This window comes from Sebastes umbrosus, chromosome 2, assembly GCF_015220745.1.
Source record: "Sebastes umbrosus isolate fSebUmb1 chromosome 2, fSebUmb1.pri, whole genome shotgun sequence".
Classification (NCBI taxonomy): Eukaryota; Metazoa; Chordata; class Actinopteri; order Perciformes; family Sebastidae; genus Sebastes; species Sebastes umbrosus.
Window position 1 is genome coordinate 6,501,866 of NC_051270.1, and position 23,992 is coordinate 6,525,857.

Here is a 23,992-nt window from a genome sequence, read left to right on the forward strand (position 1 = left end):
CGAGACATTGCCAAAGGTATTAACAATGAAACATTGTGTACTGGGAAACACGTTGGTGTTACTGCACTTGTAAGGACCAACACTGGCAACTCCAACACACTTCGCTAAATGCAAGGCCTTGAGGAGTATTTCATTATCATTATGGCCTGAGCACTGACAGGGGGTCGACAAGGCCTTATTGAAATCGCTATGTTTATTCTTCTTCTCCGAAATGAATCACATTTTTGAGACGCTAAACATGCTCAGAAATGAATGACACTTTGCACACGAGTGGTGAAAATGTATATGTGTTATGAGTTTCGTGTATGGGTGTGACAAAATGGTTCCATAGCGTCCCCAATTGAGTAGCACCGGTGTGCGGTTTCACTTAGATGTATGAAATTTGTTGAGAATATGTACCATGTTGAGACGTAAAAAAAAGCTTCTTGGAGGTATACCGTAAACCCAACAGGAAGTCGGCCATTTTCAATTTTAGGTTGTTTTTTGCTAAATTGCGGCGCTGTACTTTAACGAACTCCTCTTAGAGATTTAACCTGATCAACTTCAAATTTTGTCAGTACTATCTTACGAGCTTTGTGATGAAAAGTTGCTAAAATTTTTAGTTTATATGGAAGGACGTTGCCGTGGCAACAGGAAGTTGTTGTAACTTCGGCGTACATCAACCGATCTGCTCCAAATTTATCACGTGTGATAAGAGTCTTGGCCTGAGGACATCCACCTGCAAATTTAGTCTCGTAGTCACAGCGCCACCTACAGGCAACAGGAAATGTCATGTTTTGCATGTTGATGTACTTTGCCGCACAAATTAATCAGATCCTCAAATTAGGTCAGAAAAGCCTTAAGATCTTGTTGAAACTTCATTGTAAAGATAGTGAGTTTTAGGCTACACCCGACGTGCGGGAAGGTGTGAGGGCCCGTTCATCGCTGCTTGCGGCTTTAACTTTTTTTTTTTTTAACAAAATCTAATGTTGTCTAGAAATCTGAACTTTGACCTTAAAGGTACTATTGACAAAATTGATGACATTCAGCCGTTGCCAGACACTTACTGTCAAACTCAGCCAGTTTTTCCCCTCACTAACTGGCAGCTTGATAGCTGACAACCCAGAGATACCACGTGATACCAACGTAGTTATACTATTGACTCACGAGCCTTGTTAGAAGTGCAAACCGAACATCAGATATCTGCACAGAGATAAACGAAACATTCATTTTGGACCCGCAAACATTTCTGAAATGAGTCATTCACAATCATAATATTTTTTTTTAAAGGAAAAGCCATACTTTTATTCAGCACCTTTCTAAAGGTCTGTGGATGTATTATTTAAAATAGTAGTCTACATAAAAAATATTACCGATATGACCTTCAACCCATCACTTTAACCTGAATGTAATGTTTGAAAAAAAAACTTAAACCGAAACTCAAAATCCTCCAAATATCTCAGTTTCAGTCTTACAGAGGACACACATGTCTGCGTTTTCATGTTGTTCATTTCAGAACGCTCACAGGAGCCCCTTCTTGTTAAATTCACCAACAATAGTGGGGTCTCAGGGCTACACCCGCTATAGTTTAAATGACTTTACAGCACGGTCATAAAGGCGAAAGGCCGGCATTCCCTATGAAAACAACAGCTTTACAGGGCTTTAAATCAGCTCTACACCTGTCACAAGTTCAGCCATCCATCCTTGGAGTTTTGTGTTCAAGTAGATTTCACACAGATTAGTAGCAACCATTCACATCAGTCTAAATTTAGTTCAATTTAGATTTTCCACCATGGGGTGTCTGCGGGTTTTACTTTTGGTGCTTTCATTTCAAGTGTCAGTATAAAGGTCGCTGTAGTATGTGCAGACACTGACCTGGTTGCATGCAGGAAGTGAGTTAAGTCACTGACATCTGAAAGTGTCAATGATTGAAGTTTATTTAAAATGTGTGACATCCTGAGCTAAGCGCTCCTAATCTGAGTTCATATAAAATACAGCTATGCGTAATCACATAAAGAGCTTTTGGAAGAAATAGCCATAAAAGAAAACAATTTATAGTAGTGTAACAAACACAATGTCTACCTCCATACAGCCTGTTGAGCCTTGATGGAGTATTAATAATGAAAATATGTTCTAAAGAGTGAAAGTAACTCACTTAAGGGCTGAGGAATAAAACAAACTCCTAAAGTCTACAAAAGAGGAAGTAGAGTTCAAAGAGTTGTAGTTCTCTGAGGTCCCTCAGGTGTCTTTGAGTCCCAAAATAGCTCTATTTAGACGGAGCAAACTCATGTTAAAGTGCAAGTTTAGCGGAGGGGCTCAGGATGTTAGAACATCTTGGAAGCAGAAAAGGCTGTAAGGATTTGAATCTTATAAGCAACAGAATACTTAAAGTTACAGTGTGTAGGATTTGGCTTCATCTAGCGGTGTGGTTGCAGATTGCAACCAACTGAGTACCCCTCCGCTCAGCTGGTCCGATGGCTCATGTTACCGCAGCCCTTTCCAAGACTGCGGTAACGTGAGCCGCTGAGTGCAAAACCTTATTATAATAACAAATTGGAGCTCGTGGTACCACGGCAAGCATGTCGGAGAACTATGGTGGCCTTCAAGTAACCTAAAACTGCTAAAGGCTCTCTCTAGAGCCAGTGTTTGTCCGTTCTGTTCTACTGTAGAAACATGGCGGAGCAACATGGTGGATTCTGTGAAGAGGACCCGCTGCCTATGTAGATATGAAGGGCTCATTCTAAGCTAACGGAAACACAACAATTCTTAGTTTTGGGTTATTATACACGAATGAAAACATAGTCATAGAATATTATATTCTATTTCTGCTAATAGATCCCCAAAATGTTACACACTGTTCGTTTAATGTTGAAACATAAATACCGTTGACATTATTACAGGGATAAGTTTCTGTGAGTGAGTTTATTTATAGATCTAAAAAATCAAGTTGTTTGAATGGTACCAGTAAAATTCAGATATCAAAACTCATCACTTAGGATAGGCATAAGGATAAACCATCAAGTCTGAGTCAGGTCAGTCATGTGATTCAAGAAAGAGAAGTTCAGATGAACAACAGGAAATCCTGGACACTTTAATTCTTTGACTGAATTTTTTAACCCAAAAATGTTTTTTTTTATTATTTTTTGGGAAATTACAAAACCTTATGGAAATTTGAGTGCTGATATATGGTTTTCAAAGTCAAATATTGTAATGCTATACATTCAAAAGTTATCATTTCGCAAGTAGGCATTCGGATATTTATAAAAATTCAAATTATTATGGCCTTTCTTGGCTTCCATAGTCATTATGTTTGTTCAAGCGTCTCTTTACGGTCGTTACCGTGAGCAGTGACTTTGTACTGTAGTTTGCAGGTTCCAACTGAGAAATATAGAATTTCCTTACATTTTAAAAATTCTGACATCTCTTCTTACATAGAACTGTATCGTAGTCCGTATTAACACTCCGGTTCTCCGCCCGGTAAGATGAAAAATGAACGCTGAATATTCTCTCTGCACAGTTTTCGGGGCTATTCGTAGCAAAATGAGTGGCGGGTAGTCTGAGCAGCCATGCAGCTCCTTCTCTGCCTCTTCAACTCCTCCTTTGTTCTCTCTTTTCACTCTCCCCTATATTTCCACCCTCATCTCTCACTCCTCTCAGTCCAGCACCTTTAATCCTTTCCCTCTTTTTCTGTTCCACCCTTCATCCTTTTCTTTAAAACTCCCCCCATTTACTTTCCTTTTGTATCCTGGAAGGCTATAAAGAGTGTTGTATAGACTGTTGCTGTAAAATGTTACAAATTTGAAAACAATTGGAGGATTTGTGCCTAACAGCATATTACATTTACATACCACACATGAAACACACAATCGGTGATGTGTTTGTAACAAAACGATTATCTCTCATCTCTGTTTATTCTGTCTCTTTGTCTGGAATACAGACAAGAAAATCTGAAGGCTATGGGCTACACACAAACACACACACAAACACACACACACAGGCCTGCCTTTATGCATTATTAAAAGATTGTTAAACCAACAGCACACACAAGCAATAAATAACACACATGGGTCCTCATCTGCCGGGCTTTGTCACCATGGTGACAACCAGCTGGTAGACCCTGACTGTGATGCTGTGATGGGAGTGATGTGTATGTGTGTGTGTGTGTGTGTGTGTGTGAGAGAAAGAGACACAACAAAGAGAGAACACGCTGCCATGGAGAATTATTCATTAAGCAGTCTGTTCACATTATATGCTTGGACACACACCTGAAACCCAAGAAGAAGATAAGAGGCACAGCAGACATTGGCATATTGACATTGATATTGATCCTTGTATTGATTGACAGTTGCAAATGAGTATTTATTCTCTTATTCATGTTATATTCGATCATTCGTTTTGTATCCAATTGTGGTGGGAGTAGTGTTGACACTCCAGACAGCGTCCCATCTGTTTCCACCACTCTTATACAGAAACGTATGGAGCATGCAGAGACACGTTGGGTTGTCTGGTTGGCACAAGCATAGCTATGTGTTTGTCTCATTTAACATGATTACAGACTTTCTACTATACCAAAACATCCAGGCCTCCTTCCCATCATTCCACACTGACTTACTCACTCTCTCGACTGGCTTTCTTCACGCCCACCTCTGTACTGTGCCCTCAGCTCCACCTCCCATTCAGCTAGGACAGTATTGTTTGTCCATGAAAACCATATATTAAATGTCAAACTCAACATCAACTCAGTTTTGAAGTCATACAGAACGGGAATGTTAAAAAATGTCATCAAAAGACGTAATAGTATAGTATGTCGAAAAATATTCATGAAACAAAGTCTTAGCATGTCGAAAAATTTCATGAAAAAAAGTAATGTCGGAAAATTTCATGAAAAAAAGTCAAAAAGTCAAAAAAAATTTAGACATACTATACTATGACGTTCTATGAAAATTTCATGAAAAAAAGTCATAGCATAGCATGTTGGAAAATTTCATGAAAAAAGTCAAAAAGTCAAAAAAAATTTCGACATACTATACTATGACTTTTTTCATGAAATCTTTCGACATGCTATACTATGACTTTTTTTTTTTTACTTTATTTGGTGGATTTTTTTGACATAGTATACTATGAATTTGTTTGGTGAAATTTTTCGACATGCTATATTATGACTTCTCCTTTTTAATTTTTTGACACACTATACTATGATTTTTTTTTTTTTTCAACATACTATACCATGACATTTTTCAACATACTATACTATGACTTTTTTCAACACACTATACTATGACTTTTTTGGAAAAAAATTTAACATGCTATACTATGACTTTTTTTTTTCTTTTTTCGACATACTATACTATGTTTTGTTTTTTTTACTCTTTTTGGTGAATTTTTTTGACATACAACACTATGACTTTTTCTGGTGAAATTTTTCGACATACTATACTTTAATCCTATTTAGAACATGGGGTAGTTGTGCACTTCAGTCTCTTGAGGCCAAATTAAGTATGAGCAAAAAAAAAAAAAAAATTACCTGCCAAAATGTTTGTTTTCACCCGTTTCCACAGATGAAAAAAAATAACATAGAAAATTGATTCTGGAGAAACTTGTTTTCCACCGGTTATCACAGATTTAGGACAGACTTTGCCTGGTAAACCCTATGTCATAAACACAGGAGAGAAAACAATTTTGATCAGACTTAAAAAAATGTAACTTAAAACAATATATCTTTTTTTTTCTCACTTGCCTCTCAGGGCTTCCGTAAAGTTGCCTTTAATGTACATATACCATGTGTTTTAGCTTCATAAAAAGGCTTTGTAGCATTGTTCAAAACAATAGTTTCTGTCATTTTAAAACCTAGTTCCCCTGGGCTTTGTGTCCACTTTAAACATGATGTATATTGTCCATAATCACAGATAAATATTTATTAAAGGATGACATGTTAAACAGAAAATGTACAGTACTTCAGTTGCAGAGAAAACAAAGTAAAGCAGACATGCACACGGGAGTTTGTGAAAGCGCGGTACAAAATGTAAAATGACAAGCAGGTGTAATGAAAGGGAAATATAGTTAAGTATAGTGTTAGAATCTTCTTTATTTACAGAAATGTAACTTTACATTTGACTTTACTGTACTATAACTATACCGAGACTTTACTGTACAACCCACCAGAAAGCAGCAGTGGAAACAGAGATACAATTTCATGTCATTTCAAACAAGCCACCTCCGTTATAAAATTCACTGTGCTTGTACTGGAGCGCCCTCTAGCGGCTTTTCCCCGCCATGACAAAGAGAGAGGGTAAGGGAAAGCGAGTAGATAAAAGTAGGAAGGAGCAATGAAGTAGCACTTTACTAATATGTCTGAACATACCCACTGTTTCCAGCAGAGGTGACACACTCTTGCTATTATTGGATCTACCCCTTCATCGGGTACATGAGAACGTTTACAGGATAGTAATCACAGTTGGGTGTAGCAGAGAATGTGGAAGTTCATCCCCCTTGTGAATCACCCGTCACTATTCCTCCATTCTGGGCCGGATGACTTATCAGGAGACAGACACGCGGTACTTGTCTAGCTGTCGTCAGCCTGCAGCATCTTCTCAATCTCTTGATCCCATTGGTCGTCTTTGTTGTCTGCCTCAGTCACCACCTCGTACTCCTGAAGCTCCTGCTGCAGCTCCTTCTCCCAGTCTGCTGATTCATCTGAATGTAAGAGGAAGATTATGAGTGAGACAATCACTTCATCCATCCATTTATTATCTGTAACCGCTCACAGGGCCAAGACAATTATTTACTCCACAGTATAATACCACTCAAAACCATCACAGAATGTTGTTTTCCAACATCCAAACTATCTGTATAGGTACAGTAAAGACTTGCAGCTGTGCGATGAGAGAATTTAGGAGACAACATTTAGCTGAAGAATCAGAAACCGTTAGAAAGCTAACCATCGGGAGAGGGGACGCTCTCCTTCTTATCCAGCACCAGCTGCTCCATCTCTTTCCTCAGGTCCTCCTGGTTGATGCTTGTCGAGTCGAAAGCATCGCTCACAAACTCGGACACTCCGGGACTTGTCGACATCTCCTCCTCGTCTTCCTGAGTCGGCTGCGAGTCACACGGACGGGACAGAAAAAGGCAATTGACTGTGCTACTCGCTTTTAAGTTTTAGAATGATTGTTGGAAAGTACAGAAAGACACACGTCTTTATTTTAGTACTCTTACCTTCTGTATGTCGCTGATGGAAACTGGAGGAGTTTTTGGTCTAACATTGTCTATAAAAAAGAATACAGTACTATTAGTTTTCCCACTCAATGACCTATGGATTACCTGTAAAACCACAGCCCTGTCTGAGGTTATGTGTAGTAGGAGTGCCATTCACAGCAATGACTAGTTGAATAATAATGAGGTGGATGGCAAGAACTGAAGACATGCTTCTCGTGACTTTTTACAACACACACACAATCATTCCTAACATCACTTTAAGCTTGGATGGCCTCTGATCCTACACCAGGAGCTCCACCCTACAGAGCTCAGTCATACCACAACTTCAACTGGAAGTTCTTTTGCTTCCAGGTCTCCAATGACGTGCAAGAGGACAAACACTCTCCCCACAGAGAACAAAGCAGAAATCAATGAGCTGTTCCCAATGACAAATCAAAAAAGTGCAACAAGTGGTGAAATAAGTTATTCACAAATCACAGACGCATACGGTGACAAAGCAGATTACTCTCTCTTTCCACATCTTCTATTGTAGAATACCAGTCTTTACAAATGCGCACCCATTTTATGGGTATTTGTCCGTCATCACGACACGAGAGGGTCGAGCTAAGTACAACCAAACGCCGAATAAGACATTTTTAGGCGACCAAAATGTTACAATTAATTTCATAAACTGAAAACGCACTGTGAAAGGGTTACAGTTCTAAGACGAAAACACGGACAACTCCCAGACCGGACAACGCCGTGGTAGCGACCTGTCAATCACAAGGTAGCCACGCCCTAATGCAGAGTGATTTGTAAAATGTCAATCAAAGGCACATTTACATGACTACATAAACATGTGATCAATTACTGGTATGCGTGCTATAAATAGCCACAGTTTTTCATCGACAGGTCTAACGAGTTGTGGGACAAGCAGAAGTAATTGATATAACTGTTCATGCACGTGTGCTCAGTTCAATAATGATTTGAGAGCTGTAAAACAACCATGAGCACACAGGGCTTCATAACTATGATGAAAACACAATGCATACACATATTTCTGGAGTTTGAATCTACACAGAGTTTGACGCATCTTGCTGTTGAAGGTCGTAGTGGGAGTACCAGCCAATCCAAGCATAGTACAGTGAGTTGGGAGAGGCTTGTGAGATGCATATGTATTTTAAAAGAAGCAAAATGCAGCTCTGGCAGTGCGGTTGATGCGGCTGCTGTTAATGTGAATAAACAGGTGAAATGTGGGTGAAAGTCAGACCTGTTAAGACGACATCTTCGGGTGAAACACTGGCCGCTCTGTCCTCGCCGTCCTTCTGCTGCTGCTGGGCTGCCAGCGCTGTGAGCTGAGCCGACTGCTTGACCAGAGACACCCGGTAGAAATAATTCCTCCAGAAAACCTCCTCCTTCACACTGTCAAACACAAACACATGCATTTTATAGTATCATTTTATGTTGATTCCACAGGTGAATGCAATTCAATCTAATTTTATTTATTAGCACATTTCATACGACAGGCGTAGACTCAACGTGCTTCAAACAAAAACAAAAAACAGGCAAATATCATATATGACAAAAACATATTTTTTAAAAAAGTGTCATGTTAAAGGGTAACTTTGGTATTTTTCTACCTGGCCCCTATTGTCCCACATTTTTGTGTCTAACTGACTAATAGTGACAACAATTTCTGAAACTGGTCCAGTATTGAGGGAGATTGCTCTAGACGACATCTGCTCACGACAGCAATGTAATCCTATTGGGGCAAGCTGACATAGTCTTTTACGTCCACTAAAAGTGCTTGTTTTTGCCATGACAGGCTCTGATTGTTATTATAAGTGTCTGATATTATGGAAAGAGTCTCGCACAAGGAGAAGTCTCGTTCTGAAGACGTGCTGTTGGAAGACAACGGTGGAATAGTGGAACACATCCATGGTGGAAACATGAGTGCCAGCCGGGCAGAGCTTGTTGTGTTGGAGTAGAGAAAGCACAGCTTAGTGTTATCTAAAAGATTTTCAATGTCATGGCTGAATATGTAGATGATTTCCATAATGTGGATGAGGTCTTTGAATTCGATGGCCGTCAGAGTATACGGATATTCAGATTTCACAACAAGACTTCTCCTGGAGCAGAACTTGGACACCATAACAGACGGATCAAGCGAAAGGTAAGAAAAAGGTTTTATTTCTCCGTAGGGTCTTTTCCATAATGTTGTCAGACACTTATAATAACAATCTGAGCCTGTCGGTGGCAAAAAAAAGCACTTTTAGTGGACGAAAAGTTACATGAAAGTGCTTAATGTTACAACGTTATCCCTCAATACTGGACCAATTTAAAAAATCGTTGTCCCTATTAGTCACTTAGACACAAAAACATGAGAAACTAGGGTCCAGGGTGAAAAATAAACCAAAGTTACCCTTTAAAACTCTTGCAGAAATTGGCACATAATTCAAAATCCATACTGTACACACACACACAACCACGTGCACAACTCTGAAAGACTACTGACTGTTTAGGAACCAGGTCAAAGCGCATGCGGTTGAGCAGCTGGTCTTCCTCCAGCATCACTGCAGCCAGAGGATACATCTGCTCCATTTCGAAGTGGAACTGAACACCAGCGGGAGGGTCTCGCAAGAAATTTCTCTTGTCCTAGAATCAGCAGCCAGAGACCTCAGTGTGAAGGGCAAATTATATCCAGAGATAAAGAGTGATAATGTCGCACACATGTTGACACGTTCATAAAGATTATGATGTGTTTGCTTACAGCTGACAGAGCCAGGATCTGCTGCTGGATTGTCTCCTCCTCGTTGTAGCCAACCCAGGGAGGCACTGCTACTTCTGGACACAAACATCAGCACAAACACACACACACACCTTCAGTCGGGCTGTGACACAAAGTACATAAGACCATCAGACAGAACTAGGCTTCAGAGAGGTATTTCATCACTCACTGGACTTATCTCTCCGATGCACACATGCACACATCTGGATCTAAAGTAATAAAGGCCAGCAAGTTATATGAGCTGATAATGTGAGTCCACTGTTCTCACTGACAGAATGTAGACATGAAGATTAACATGTTTTCTGTCAATACAGTCTTGCAAAATTGCAATTAATTAATTTTGACTTTTACATTTTTTTTTTCTATTTTTCATGTGCATTATCCTCCAGTTGTTTTACTGTTTATACTGGTACTGTCTTGTTCCTATCTGTTTTTAAAGTCCCTGTAAAGCCCTTTATATTGCACTATGATGTACTGTATAAAAGGTGCCATGCAAATACAGTTTGATTGACTTATTGAATTGTATTTTTTTTTTTAAACCCATTATGCTTGCAGGAAAAGGCGTTGCTTGGTGCTGTGCTTTTAAGGATCATCTTTATTGTTTGCTCGATGAGCCTTTAGAAACGGTGCTGAACATGGATGCAGAAGCTGATGCCAGCTTGGATTAACAGCGATTACGATGGATACTAATATTGACATATTTTGGGAGGAGTTATGAAAACTACAAATCCTCATCAAGCCAATAAAGCCATATTAATACTCTGCTTACTATTCAGTATGTTTCTGTTGGATTTAGCTGTGGCTTCTCCCTATTGTGAACAAGTGACTTCACAGGTTCACTTCAATGTTACCTGCTACATTAGTGACACTTTCCCACTGTTAGACTTCCTAGAAATCCTCTGTAGTGTTTAGCACAACAAACCATGATGTGCAAAGAAAGCAACTTAATTGGAAGCTAGTTTGCCCTTTAAAGCAAGGGGCCTCTCACAGAATAAAAAAAATATTTGAGAGAGATTACTTGGTAAGTAATTGATTATATATTGTAAAGATGATTCCTGTCTCTTGGTTCTGATTGTACCTGATTTTTTTGCCTTCTTCTCTTGGACAAACTTCTCTTGCTCCTTCTGAAAGTCTCCCAGGAAAGTCTGCAAATACAAAAGTATAACACACACACATATCGTTACACATTGCCTTGAGGAAAAGTACTTGTCATGATAATTATGTCAAACTGCTGCTCTTGACAACAACAAGTGAAACCTTCCACTCATTACCCCCGTCTTATACATGCTGCCAAACTTGTCAAACAGGCGACAATACCAACATGCCTTGTCTATGATGCCGTCGATTTTCCCTTCTTCCACAGTCTTCTTGATGGTCTGAGCCGTCTCCACCACTGACTCAGAGATTTTCTTGGTGGCACTGGAGGCAAAACTGAAGATGTACTCTTCAGATGGAGGAGGAAGGTGAGAAGACAGTGTGGGTGAAAACAACTTAATCATATTGTGGGTATAATACTAAAAACATTGCTACAACAACAACACAACACAAATCTATCAGAAGACAGCTCCTCCTGCAGTCACATATCCTCTTGTTGACACTGGACAATAGGGCTGCACGATGTGAGGTACAATATTAACATTGAATATCGCGATAACGATGTTACTTGCGATAAATAAACAGGTATTAAAGTGTACTCAGTTCTGTACCGAATGAACAATTTGAACATTTTGGAATTAAATATTTTCTACTGATACTCTCTTTAAACTAACTAAAAAAAAAAATCATTGAATACAATATCGCAGTCTTTCGCGATGCCTTTTGTTGTGCAAGTTGACATTGTGATGACAATAAAATAACCATATATTGTTAACTCGCAATATGTTTTGCATTCTCTCGTAATACTTCTCTCCTTCCATTCCTTCTGAGCGATACACTATGACTATTTTTATATTGTGAGGGAACGCAAAATATAGTGTGGTAAAAAGTAGTCCTCAAAAAATATCTTGCCTTGACCCTTAAGGGGCTCCGTAGTTCTGTCTTTTCTGCTAATTTTAGTATTATGCTCAAATACAACTTGTTGAATAAAAAAAAATTAAGGAGATTATTTCCAAAATCCTCTAAGGGTCACGGTGAGAATTATTTTGAGGGCAGTGTTTGCGTTCCCTCGCAATATGTTTTGCGATATCTTGTAATATTTTGCATTCTCTCGCAATACTTTTCTCCTTCCATTCCTTCTGAGCGATACACTATGGCTACTTCCATATTGCGAAGGAACGCAAAATACTGCGTGGTAACGCAAAAGTAGTTCTCTAGAAATTGTTTTTGCTGTGACCCTTAAGGGGCTCCGTAGTTCTGTCTTTTCTGCTAATTTTAGTATTCTGCTAAAATTCAACTTGTTGAATAAAAAAAAAAAAATAAAAAAATTAAGGAGATTATTTCCAAAATCCTCTAAGGGTCACATTGAGAATTATTTGAGGGCAGTGTTTGCGTTCCCTCGCAATATGTTTTGCGATATCTTGTAATATTTTGCATTCTCTCGCAATACTTTTCTCCTTCCATTCCTTCTGAGCGATACACTATGGCTGTTTTCGAAACCGCATACTATACTAGTAGTACGTACTGATTTGGCCAAAATGTAGTATGTAGTATGCAGTATGCGAACAAAAGCAAAATCTCCAGTATGCCAAAAATACCCGGATGACGTACTGATTTGGAAAAATTCTCCAGTATGCACCGGACCAGTCTACCTCGCCTACTGTATCCCACAATGCAATGCGCTGCGACGGTCACTTTTTGGAAATTTTTGTAATGGCGGAAATGACGGACGTCAACATCCCGGTGACAGCGGTGGACAGGGAGGAATATAAATGTAAAAATAGCATATTATTTTTCTAATTTAATGTAAGGACAGCAATTCATAAGTGCTACTGTCTATCTGTAACGAACGTAATCTGTCCTACTAACGTTAACTTTACCCATAGCAAAGCCGTAACTTTTAAGTTTTTTTTAAGCTTTCCAAAACCGGAAGCCCGCGAAACTCGGCCTCGCGTACTACAAAATAAACCGATTTACGTTCCATACTGCATACTACTGAGGATGCGCAGTATGCAGTATGTACTGCATACTGCATACTGCGCTCCTCAGTAGTATGCAGTATGCAGTATGCAGTATGCAGTATGTACTGCATACTGCATACTGCGCTCCTCAGTAGTATGCAGTATGCGGTTTCGAAAACAGCCATCGTCTACTTCCATATTGCGAAGGAACGCAAAATACTGCGTGGTAATGCAAAAGTAGTCCTCAAAAAGAAATATCTCGCCTTGACCCTTAAGGGGCTCCGTAGTTCTGTCTTTCTTTTAGTATTTTTTTCAGTATTCTGCTAAAATACAACTTGTTGAATAAAAAAAAAAATAAAAAAAAAATGAAGGAAATTATTTTCAAAATCCTTTAATGAAAAAATAAAAAAAAAATAATTTAATATTTTCTACTGATACTCCCTTTAAACTAACACCAAACAAAAATGTTTTTTTTTAATTTGTTGTGCAAGTTGACATTACCATGACAATAAAATAAGGATATATTGTGCAGCTCTACTGGACAACAAACAACACAGCTAAACACTACCAAACACTACAATCCTCTGGTCCTGGTTTAATGTGTGTATGATGAGTTAACAGAAACAGAAACACTAACAACACGACGGTTAAAGCAGCCAAAGCTTTGAGCCACTGAGAGGCATGTTGCTAATCACCTAGCTTAACGTTTCAGTAATGATACAGAAGCAGTTGTTTCTCACCACCGAGTCCTTTCCCCAGCTCGTTCAGCTCGTTGATCTCCTGGATCTCCTCCGGTTCTCCATCCTCGTCAGCTGGCTGCTGTTTGTTTACCTCGTTCTGCGCCTCCACCACCTTCTCTTCCTGCTCCACCACCACCAGCTCCTCCTCTTCTTTCTCCTCGGACGTCTTCGTGTACGTCTGGTTCTCCAGACCCAGCCACGTCCCGAAGCCTCGGAACATTATCGGTCGAGTTTAGTTTCTAACTTCAAGATGATGAGAAGAAAAACAACAATCCGAGCAGAGGAGCAGAGGAGAGGTTCTGGACTGGATGTGCAACCAGGAAATGAACCGACAGATTTCCTTCTTCTCTGTTTGGGTTTGTGTAGTTCAAGGTGTGTGTTTGGTGTGTTACTGCCACCTGGTGGTGAAACAGGTGGAATGATGCCTTCAGGGGGTGAACTTCAGGTGTAGATTTTGTGACTTGCTGCGTACAGTGTTTTGGTCGAATACATTAATAAAAATACACAGAAACAAATGCATTCATTTTGACAATATCATTACAGAATTATGCATTATAGCAAACCCCACACACTCTTTCAAAAATAAATTTTTTTTTATTTTTATACTATGATGGAGTAGGCTTGGGCCACATTGAGGGGAAAAAATCAGAGATTTCGAGAATAAAGTCATAATATTATGAGAAAAAAAGTCGTAATTTAATAAGAATAAAGGCATACTATTTCAGGAAAAAAAAGTAATATTTCGAGGATAAAGTCATAACTTTACGAGAAAAAAAGTTGTAATGTAATGAGAATAAAGTCATACTATTTTCAAGACAAAAAAAGTTGTAATATTATGAGAATAAAGTCATAACTTTACGAGAAAAAAAGTCGTAATATAATGAGAATAAAGTCATACTATTTTTAAAAAAACACTTTGTAATATTACGAGATAAAGTCATAACTTTACGAGAAAAAAAGTCGTAATATAATGAGAATAAAGTCATACTATTTTTAAAAAAACACTTTGTAATATTACGAGATAAAGTCATAACTTTACGAGAAAAAAGTCGTAATTTAATGAGAATAAAGTCATAATTTTACGAGAAAAAATAAAATAAACTTAAAATTACTACTTTATAATATTATGACTTAATTCTCATAATATTACAACTTTTTTCTTGTAAACTTATTTCTTTATTCTAATAATATTACGACTTTTTTTTCTCGTAAACTTATTTCTTTATTCTAATAATATTACGACTTTTTTCTCGTAAACTTATTTCTTTATTCTCATAATATGTTGATTTTTTGCTCTTAAACGTATGACTTTATTCTCATAATATTATGAATTTTTGCTCTTAAACTTATGACTTTATTCTCATAATATTACGACTTTTTTTCTCGTAAACTTATGACTTTATTCTCATAATATTACGACTTTTTATTCCTCATAAACCTATGATTTTATTCTCGTAATATTATGACTTTATTCTTGAAATCTCATATTAATTTTGTTTTCCTCATGTAGCCCTAATACTCCCTTGTAGAACACTGTTAATGCATTTGACTAAAACACTGCAGTGTTTTAGTCAAATGCATTAACAGAAATATACTGCACCAAGTGCATTCATTTTGACAATATCATTACAGAATTATGCATTATAGCAAACCCCGCACAATCTTTCAAAAATAAAAATATGTAAGGTAATATACTGTCTAAACCTATATGTTTATATTGGATATTATAGTGTTGTTGTAATACTACTTGTTACCATAGCAGCACTTGGCCAGTAGGTGGCAGTAATGAGTCCAGAATCACATCTTGTAGCACAACAACAAGACGAGGAGGAAGACGGACAGAGCGGTGGACTAATGTCAGACAGGCTGAGGTCAGTTTCATCTAATATATCCTGTATTTTATGTATCTTAATCTGGTGTATAGTCTAGTACAAACATCTCTGTAATCCCTGTTATTCCTCTTGAAACCTGATCTGAATAGTTGGAGCAGGATATGAATGGAGGGATTAGCCGGTTTGCTGCTATAGGCCGAAGTTACACCAGACCTCCTTTAAAAAACAGTCATTTAAAGCTTAGTGAGTGTAAAAGTTACCATTTATAGGTATTAAAATATAATTTAAAACATGGCCAGATTAATTGAGGTGTTGTGGTTCATTCGGCATTAATGTATTGAGATAAAACAGTTGTGGTACAGTTTATTTTGGTCACTCAAGGTGTGTGCTACTGATAAGAGATAAACTGGGTTGAGTGCAACAGCTACAACAAGTAGATAATATTATATACTAACCAAACCCTGATGTCACCACTAGACCGAGCAAACATGCATAATACAACTCTATCTAACGAGAATATTATTATTAGATGATAATAGTAATAATAGCTTCCTTTACTTCAGGTGTTATTGTACATTTGTGTGTCTTTCCAGGTGAAACATGAAGACTCTGATGGTGTTTGATTTTGACCACACTGTGGTGGATGACAACAGTGACACTTGGGTGATCAGGTAAATAATTCGAATATGTAAATCAAGGCATCAAGTGTTTGACGATTTCTTTTTCTTATGCTTTTCATTGTATGTAAATACTACTTCTTCCTGGCTGTCCACTTGTTGGTATGATCATTCTCTTTATCTTTATTTTTTATCTATTTTTTTGTATTTTACATGTTCAAAATAAACTTTCAACATGAAAATGAAATGAAAATAATATATTGATTGAATCAATTGATTAATCACTATAAAATACACTACAAAACACAAGTTAGGCATATTTTTACTGCTGCAGTACATGAGTACTAGTAAAAGACTGTTACATACTAGTAAATTAAAATACCACAGTGTACATGATCACCATACAGTAAAGAACCACAGATGACATATACTGTCCAATATTTTAATAAAAAGCAACATCACCACTTAAAGGGACTGTTTTTAAGAATCAGGAATGCTTGTTAACAGCGACACCTGTGGCCGTTAAGTCAACGAAAGTCAGCGTCGGGCTCGCGCTTGTGCTCGCTCTACATAGACATTTACGAGCATCGCTCAAAACAGTGAGGCGTCCACTGTAAATTCACTAGATATTCTCAGAGCTAAACTAACTCTTCTGCAGTGTGGAGTGAGCGCGCATGCACGTGAGAGTGGAGCGAAATAGCGAGAACGAGCGCGGCGTGTGAGTGAAGGCAAGCAGGCAGAGGAGCAGAGGAGCAGAGTACAGCAGAGACTCCGGCCCTGGAGACCAAAGCTACGGTCTCCCCCGCGTCCTCAGACCGCGGCCAACACTGTTTTGCAAGACGGGCTTCACTAGATATGACTTTGCGGTTTTGGTGCTTCCATGTAGTTTGTGTTGGAGTCTGAGTCTGAACAGCGTAGCCACACGCGAGCGCGCACGGGACACCGACCCGGATTGATTTATACGTGTAAGAAGTTACAAACAGTCCCTTTTAATAACAAGCAACATCACCACTTAATGGATTTTTCTTTGGTTTTCTCTCTTCCCAGATGCCTTCCAGGTCAGACTCTTCCTGACTCGGTGAAGAATTCCTACAGAAAAGGCCACTGGACTGAGTTCATGGGCAGAGTGATGAACTACATAGGTGAGAATTCATTAACCTGTTTGCCATTCATTTGTCCATTCACAGAACTGCTCCAAATATTCACATTTTTATTGCTACTTCCTCCAACCTGCTTATTCTTCTCCTCTTGTTTCATCCAGGAGACCAGAAGGTCAGCCCCGACAGGGTCCGCAGTGTGATGGAGACCATCCCCTTCACTGCCGGAATGACGGACTTACTGACGTTCATATCAGAGCATAAAAGCACCATTGACTGCATAGTCATCTCTGACTCCAACACCATGTTCATAGACTGGATCCTCCACGCATCCGGATTCCAGGCAGCTGTCGACCAGGTTTACACAAACCCGGCTAAGTTCAATGAGCTCGGCTACATGGAGGTGCAGTGCTACCACTCTCACGACTGCGATCGATGCCCCGTCAACCTGTGTAAGAAGAAGGTCCTGGAGCTGTATCTGTCGGAGCAGTCTGACGGAGGCGTGGAGTACGAGCGGGTATTTTACGCGGGGGACGGCGGGAATGATCTGTGCCCTTCTACCTGTCTGAGAGGGCATGATGTTGTGATGCCCAGGAAGGGGTACACCCTGGAGAAACTGCTGGCCAAACTGGAAAACAACGCTTCTCTAAGAGCTAAAGTCATTGCCTGGAGCAGCGGCACTGACATCCTCGAGGAGCTGAAAGCAAGTATGCAGCCGTAGCCTCGGCCATGGAGTGCAATACTTGATCGAAATCTCAGTCGTAAATGAAATATTGCACTTGCGGGAAAATATGGAGTGTGTGCTGCTCCCCGTGATTGTTTTTAAAAAATAAATTAATATTATGAAGACAGTATTTATAATTTTTTAAAGTTGGTAAAATTATTTTAATTAAGATGCAAATCCTTGAAATGTTATATTTTCCTAAACAGTAACAGCCCCCTCAAACAAGGTTGGACTCTCAGTTCTGATTAAGGATTTGCCTTTTATTCAGGCGGAGGTGGAGAATGGGGCCCAATTGAAATATAAATACAGTACAAAAACAATGTTTACATTGAACTGAAATTCAGGGATCAAGATTTACAGAGAAGTTTAAGACAGCAGGTTGACTGGTAAGACAGTATGTGTTATAATGGCAACTGGTGCTCAGTTGTTCAGTCTTCCTGCTAAGCTAAGTTAATCAATCACCATATTTGGATGGCAGACTTGATAGTAGTACTGATCTTCTGATTTAAAGGTGCTGATCGCGATATTCAGAGCATATTTATTGCTTCCACACGGCTCTCAACATGGCGACAGCTGAGCCGACGGCTCGCAGCTAATAGTACTAACAGAGCAAACAGTGTTTACCTAAGGGGGAACTGGAGGGGTGGGTGCCAGGCTTCCACGACGACGATCAGGACGGCGTTATCAGCTGTAACCGCCGTATGAGAACAGTGCAGAGCGGCGGCTGTGAACTAGCCAGTGGGGCATGTTCACATGCACTAAAAGGCATGTATGGCCGTCCCAGCTATGTCAACAAAGCACAGAGAAGCTCAAATTAAAACACACACAGAGGGAGAGAGACTTCATTCTCTGCTCAGGTAGACATTACGCCTCTATATCTTTACACAGACAATAGTTGTTTGCTGCTATATTAGTGCTCTGAATATCGTATAGAGCACCTTTAACTCTGGACGAGAGAGCGAATAAGTGCATTTCCCCCCCAAAAAATCTCTTAAGAGTATCTTAAAGCCAGGTATCAACTGGTGTAGCCATCTTCCAACCACATTGAAACACAATATTCTATATTTTCAGTACTTATTTTGTCATTACAATATGTTTATAAGTTAGAGTTTACAGAGATCAGTTATGTATGAAGCCTTTGCAGGGCACTTCAGCTAACTTATGTGCTTTTAAACACACTATAAAACCTACAAATACACTTTATGATTTTACCAATGTATTAGCAGTATGTATTGAATTGCAATATGCCTTTTTTTATTACAGCAGACTTGTCATAGAAGGAAAAGCACAGATCAGTTCTCAAAATATGTCTCTGTTCTATTTAAGTGTCCCTGTGAGCCAGAATGCAGAATACCTAGACGCTGAAACTGAAGCAGCTAAATGAAATTATTCATTTTTTTCAAATTTACATCTGTGCTTTTCCTACTGTGACATATCTAAATGTCTCCAGTGAAAAAGGCGTATCATAGTATAGCTAATAATTACAATTTTAGATCAGGGCCAGTAACCAGCATTTTGAGCGTAACACCTCGACATTAATTTACCTCAGTTGCCCAATTTGCTATTAAGAAATAAAATGAATAAATCTGTCTTGCCAAATCCATTGTTCATAATGTGTCAAAGTTGTCTAATGGTACTTAATCTTACCACTGAAAGTATAACAGCACTTATAATAGGGAGAATAACTTCCATGATCGCTACAAACCTTTAAGATCATACAGTAGGAGAACACATAACTGAGCTAATTACAGTAGGTATTACCCATAGTTGGATTATGGATTATATATTTTTGCTCTTGTATCTAATATATGCTGCTCTGTGGTTTTGAACATCTCTGACCTTCAGTGATTTTGACTGTTTTACATCTCAGGTCTGTGGTTTGTAGTCCAACATGTGAAGCTATTTTGATTGTTTAAACCAGGTTTGGATTTGTGTTGACTGAGTTGGCTCAATTGAACGGCATAAACCTAAACTAACTGTTTACGCTAAATGAACAAAAAGTCTCAGAACTGCTGTTTTTACATCCATCCAATGCTTCACACTGGTTTTATTCAATAATATTATCCAGTTTACTGTTTGAGAGAGTTTTAGACCGGCTATGATAGAGTATGTTATTCCAACTTAAATGTTCATGGAAACATGCGTTGAGAGATTTTGGTTGACACTGTCATGAAGCAACATGTGAAATATGACTTGTTTATTCTTAATCATGTGATTCTGATGATGCAATTAAAACCAGAAACCTCTTGGATCCATTTTTTTTCTTCATGTACTGTTCACTGAATGACCAGAAAAAAACTGCAATACATTCAAACAACAGTCTAATATTTGCTTTGTATAAATAAATTAAGGTGACAAAATACTAGAAAAACAACTAATGCAGTCCATTAGATGTCGAAGGGGCGTTTTATAAATGGCTGAAACCAGCTCTTTGGAGATGATATATACAGTATATTGGACTTTATTAATCACGGAGAGTGTTGCAGGTTTAACCTGCTGAGAAAATCTAATCATCCAGTCAGTCTGTCGAAATGTTATATCCTCTCAACTCTCCATATCAGATGATGGCTGGACAAAATCTGCTAACTGAAAGAGGAAAAATGAGAAATGTGACGGAAAAAGAAAAGATAGTGTGTTTAATTGAAAATCTGAAAATTTAATATATACAGTATATATGCTAGGACTAAGAGAAATAAAAAAGTGAGGAAAAATAAAATAAGAAGTAAAACTGCACTATTTTTACAATTCTAAAGGTATTTTTTTTCAAATACAGATTCAATACTTTTACAATCCATAACATGATAATAAGTGGACAGTAATGCTAGTGGTCTTGTGAGGCTGTACGTTAAACACAATGCTAACATCAGCATGCTAACATGCTGACTTTTAGCAGATATATTATTTACCGTGTTCACCATCTTATTTTAGCGTGTTAGCGTGCTAATATTTGCCAATATGTACGAAAAACAAAAATGCGAATGTCGTTAGTTCAGTAGGTATTTATAGTCATAAACCAAAATATAAAAAAAATCATATTTTGACGTGATGATGGCGCAAGATGAAAAGATAAGGGATCACCAATGTGACTGCAATTCATCCTGAAGGAAACATGTGTACCATGGTAATCTGTCCAATAGTTGTTAAAAACATTTGACTCAGAACCGACACTGTCAGCCTCGTTGTGGCTCAGCGGATCACCAAAAGTCATTAGGATTCATCCACTGGGTACCATGATCGTCTGTACAAAATGTTACGCCAATCCATCTAATAGGTGTTGAGGTATTTCTCAGGATAAGTGAACTTTGACCTGTTGGTTGCGATAGAGGAAGGTCCATCAGGGGATCACCAAAGTCAGAGGGCTTCATCCTCTGGTAATGATGAGAGATATAAAATATATGAAACTCAACGGTTATTGATGCATCATCCTGTTTTGTAAAAAGCATTATTGATGTAGGCTAATGTTCTGTTTCCATCTAAACTTCAGCCAGTGGTGAGGAAGTGATTTATCCTCACTTTTCAGATAGGCAGATTGATCCTTTGAAGATGCAAAGATATTCCTTCCCAAGACTGACAGAAAAAAAAGCATCACTGGATTGGCACAAATGGAGAGGGATTTGAAGACGGATTTGGAGAGGGATGCACGCCAGCAACTCACAGAGACAGCTCTTGCCTAAGATCTAACCTGGTATTATGATCCAAGACTCAGCAGGCTTTGTTTACTTCCTGAATTCACTCTTCAGTGGGAAGAAGCTTTAGATGAGGCTTGCTGTATTAAAGAAGATGCTTAGTTGCATAAGTAATAGCAAGGCTCAAGAGTGAGGCTGTCAAACTGGGATTCAAGACTCAGAAGTTTGGACTTGTTTGCTCAGAAAGTTTGGTGCTCAGGCCAGAGAGAGGGCTCGGAAACAGCTGGTGTGAATGACCACAGATTTTACTCCATCACATTATGAATTGTTGCATCTATGGCATGATGGAGTAACTATATAATCACACTTCTTGGGTAGTCACATTCAGTATTACCCTTGGATAAACCTACTGCTTGTGTCTACAACACATTAATAAGTCAGAGTGAAGGTAAATCTAAAATACCAAAAAGGGGGTCTATTGTAGGAAAGGCAATATCAGTTTGCCTATCCGTAGAGCTTCGATAGACCAGCATGCAATGCAGCCACAAGACATGTGTCTATTAAGGAGCTGTGGACATTTTTTCCACATAATAATGTGTAAAAAGCAAGAATTCAAGAACATTCACGCTTACAAAACCATAATATGCTTGTGATGACCCTCCTGGGTGTGTTGTGGGCCCACTTGATGTCTGTAATTATTGTGTAGTCCTTGAAACGTTGCCTTCTCCTCTCGCTAGTAGGTGTCAACACGGCCGCTGGAAGTCAGTCAGAGTTGAGGGTTCTGAGAGAAAATCAGTTTATATAATGACGTCATACTAAATGCTTTAATTTGAATGGCCAGGATATATTATAATTGACTGTTATTAACAATATTTTACACTAATTTTCAGGACTCCCCCTTGGGTTTTAGAGAGCTTAGGTGCTGTGCAGCAGTTAACATTAAATGATTATACTAAATATTGTGTATTTGTCATTTTATTATTGCTTATGGCCAATCATTGCCATGACTATACACTAACCTCCTGTGGTGACCACAAGTAACTACAGTTCAATAGTAACAATTTCAATAATTTCACAATTATGAATCAATAAAGTACATCTATCTATCTATCTACAACTTTGTGTACGTTAAAAGTTGTATTTTCAAATTATTTACAGGAAGTGTACATATGCTATAATGTCTGCATTAACGCTACTTTGACTAATTTAATGCCGCAGTTCCTTGCTGTCACCACTAGAGAGGAGCAAACACTCCTGCTTTTAAATACACAGATCAACATCTCCGAGCATCAACATAGAGGTAGACTCAGGGACTGCTAATGCTTAAAATAATATACATATTATTCAGGTTAAACAAATGGTAAATAAAAAAGTCCTGTTGCTAACTTGATCTGTGTTTTTAAAATAATGAGTTTTAATGCCCTCCAGTGGTCACAGGTAGGAACTGCATCATATAATGTATCAAGCAAACGCCATTACAGACTTTAGTCGGAATAATACAGTTATTAATCCTGATTATATTCTTTAGATGTATCAATAAAACATTTATATGTTCATAATTGTATCTGTATATCTAATGTATTCCTTGTTATAAAACAATATAAAGCCCTGCATCATGTAATGTGCTAAGAAAGTGAACATTTCCGGGAAGTGTAAGTATGTTAGTATTGCTGCCCCACAGTTTTAATACTTATATCAGTTGATATCATTATGATTACATCATGCATATTCCTAAATAAGTGTGAGTTATGCAACAATTATTCAATTAAGATCAGTAGAAAATTAATTTACTGGTATCAGCTACTCAAAGGTGATTGCTATCTTCCTTGGTGTGCTATCATATGTAAACTGAACATTGTTGGGTTTTGGACTGTCGGTCAGACAAACGATTGGAAATTGTGATGGACAGTTTCTATGATTTACTGACAAAACATGATCAAATATTTGGTGAACATTTACTTATCATGCACGGGTCTATAATGAGTTTGGGAACCAGCTTTATCTGTGAACCTATTGACTTACTATTGATTGAAGTCTGTCCAAACCTAAAATGTCACCATCCCCCCCACTACACCTCCTCTCTTTACAGCCTCTATAATCTCATTTCAGATTGTGTTGACCACAGTCAGACTGTGACAGTGAATGCATCAACATGTGATCCTGGTTGATGTTATCATCAGATAGCTGACACCATGTTTAGTATGATGAGATGAGGAGGAGCTGAACCACTGGACCAAAGGCACCTTGATGATCATTCAAAACCTCCAGGCGCTCAGAGGGCTCATCAGTGACACCAGGGTCAAGACAGACGCTGCTCAGTAGACCACTTACACACCAAAAAC

At 38.5% G+C, this 23,992-nt stretch overlaps 2 protein-coding genes across 2 annotated transcripts; one reads left to right on the top strand and one right to left on the bottom strand.

Annotated features, from left to right (window-relative positions):
- Positions 1 to 5,879: 5,879 nt before the first annotated feature.
- Positions 5,880 to 14,149, bottom strand: LOC119475594 (synapse-associated protein 1-like). The gene is made up of 9 exons (XM_037748445.1): positions 13,755 to 14,149; positions 11,284 to 11,402; positions 11,037 to 11,103; positions 9,941 to 10,014; positions 9,686 to 9,825; positions 8,441 to 8,592; positions 7,192 to 7,241; positions 6,918 to 7,074; positions 5,880 to 6,672 (listed from the first exon to the last, which is right to left on the bottom strand). Exons 1-9 carry the CDS (start codon positions 13,972 to 13,974, stop codon positions 6,542 to 6,544), a joined length of 1,110 nt encoding a protein of 369 aa, XP_037604373.1. The 5' UTR covers positions 13,975 to 14,149; the 3' UTR covers positions 5,880 to 6,541.
- A 1,364-nt stretch (positions 14,150 to 15,513) lies between these two features.
- On the top strand, positions 15,514 to 20,275 carry phospho2 (phosphatase, orphan 2). The gene is made up of 4 exons (XM_037748459.1): positions 15,514 to 15,625; positions 16,180 to 16,257; positions 17,251 to 17,345; positions 17,465 to 20,275. Exons 2-4 carry the CDS (start codon positions 16,187 to 16,189, stop codon positions 18,019 to 18,021), a joined length of 723 nt encoding a protein of 240 aa, XP_037604387.1. The 5' UTR covers positions 15,514 to 15,625; positions 16,180 to 16,186; the 3' UTR covers positions 18,022 to 20,275.
- The last annotated feature ends 3,717 nt before the right edge of the window (positions 20,276 to 23,992 follow it).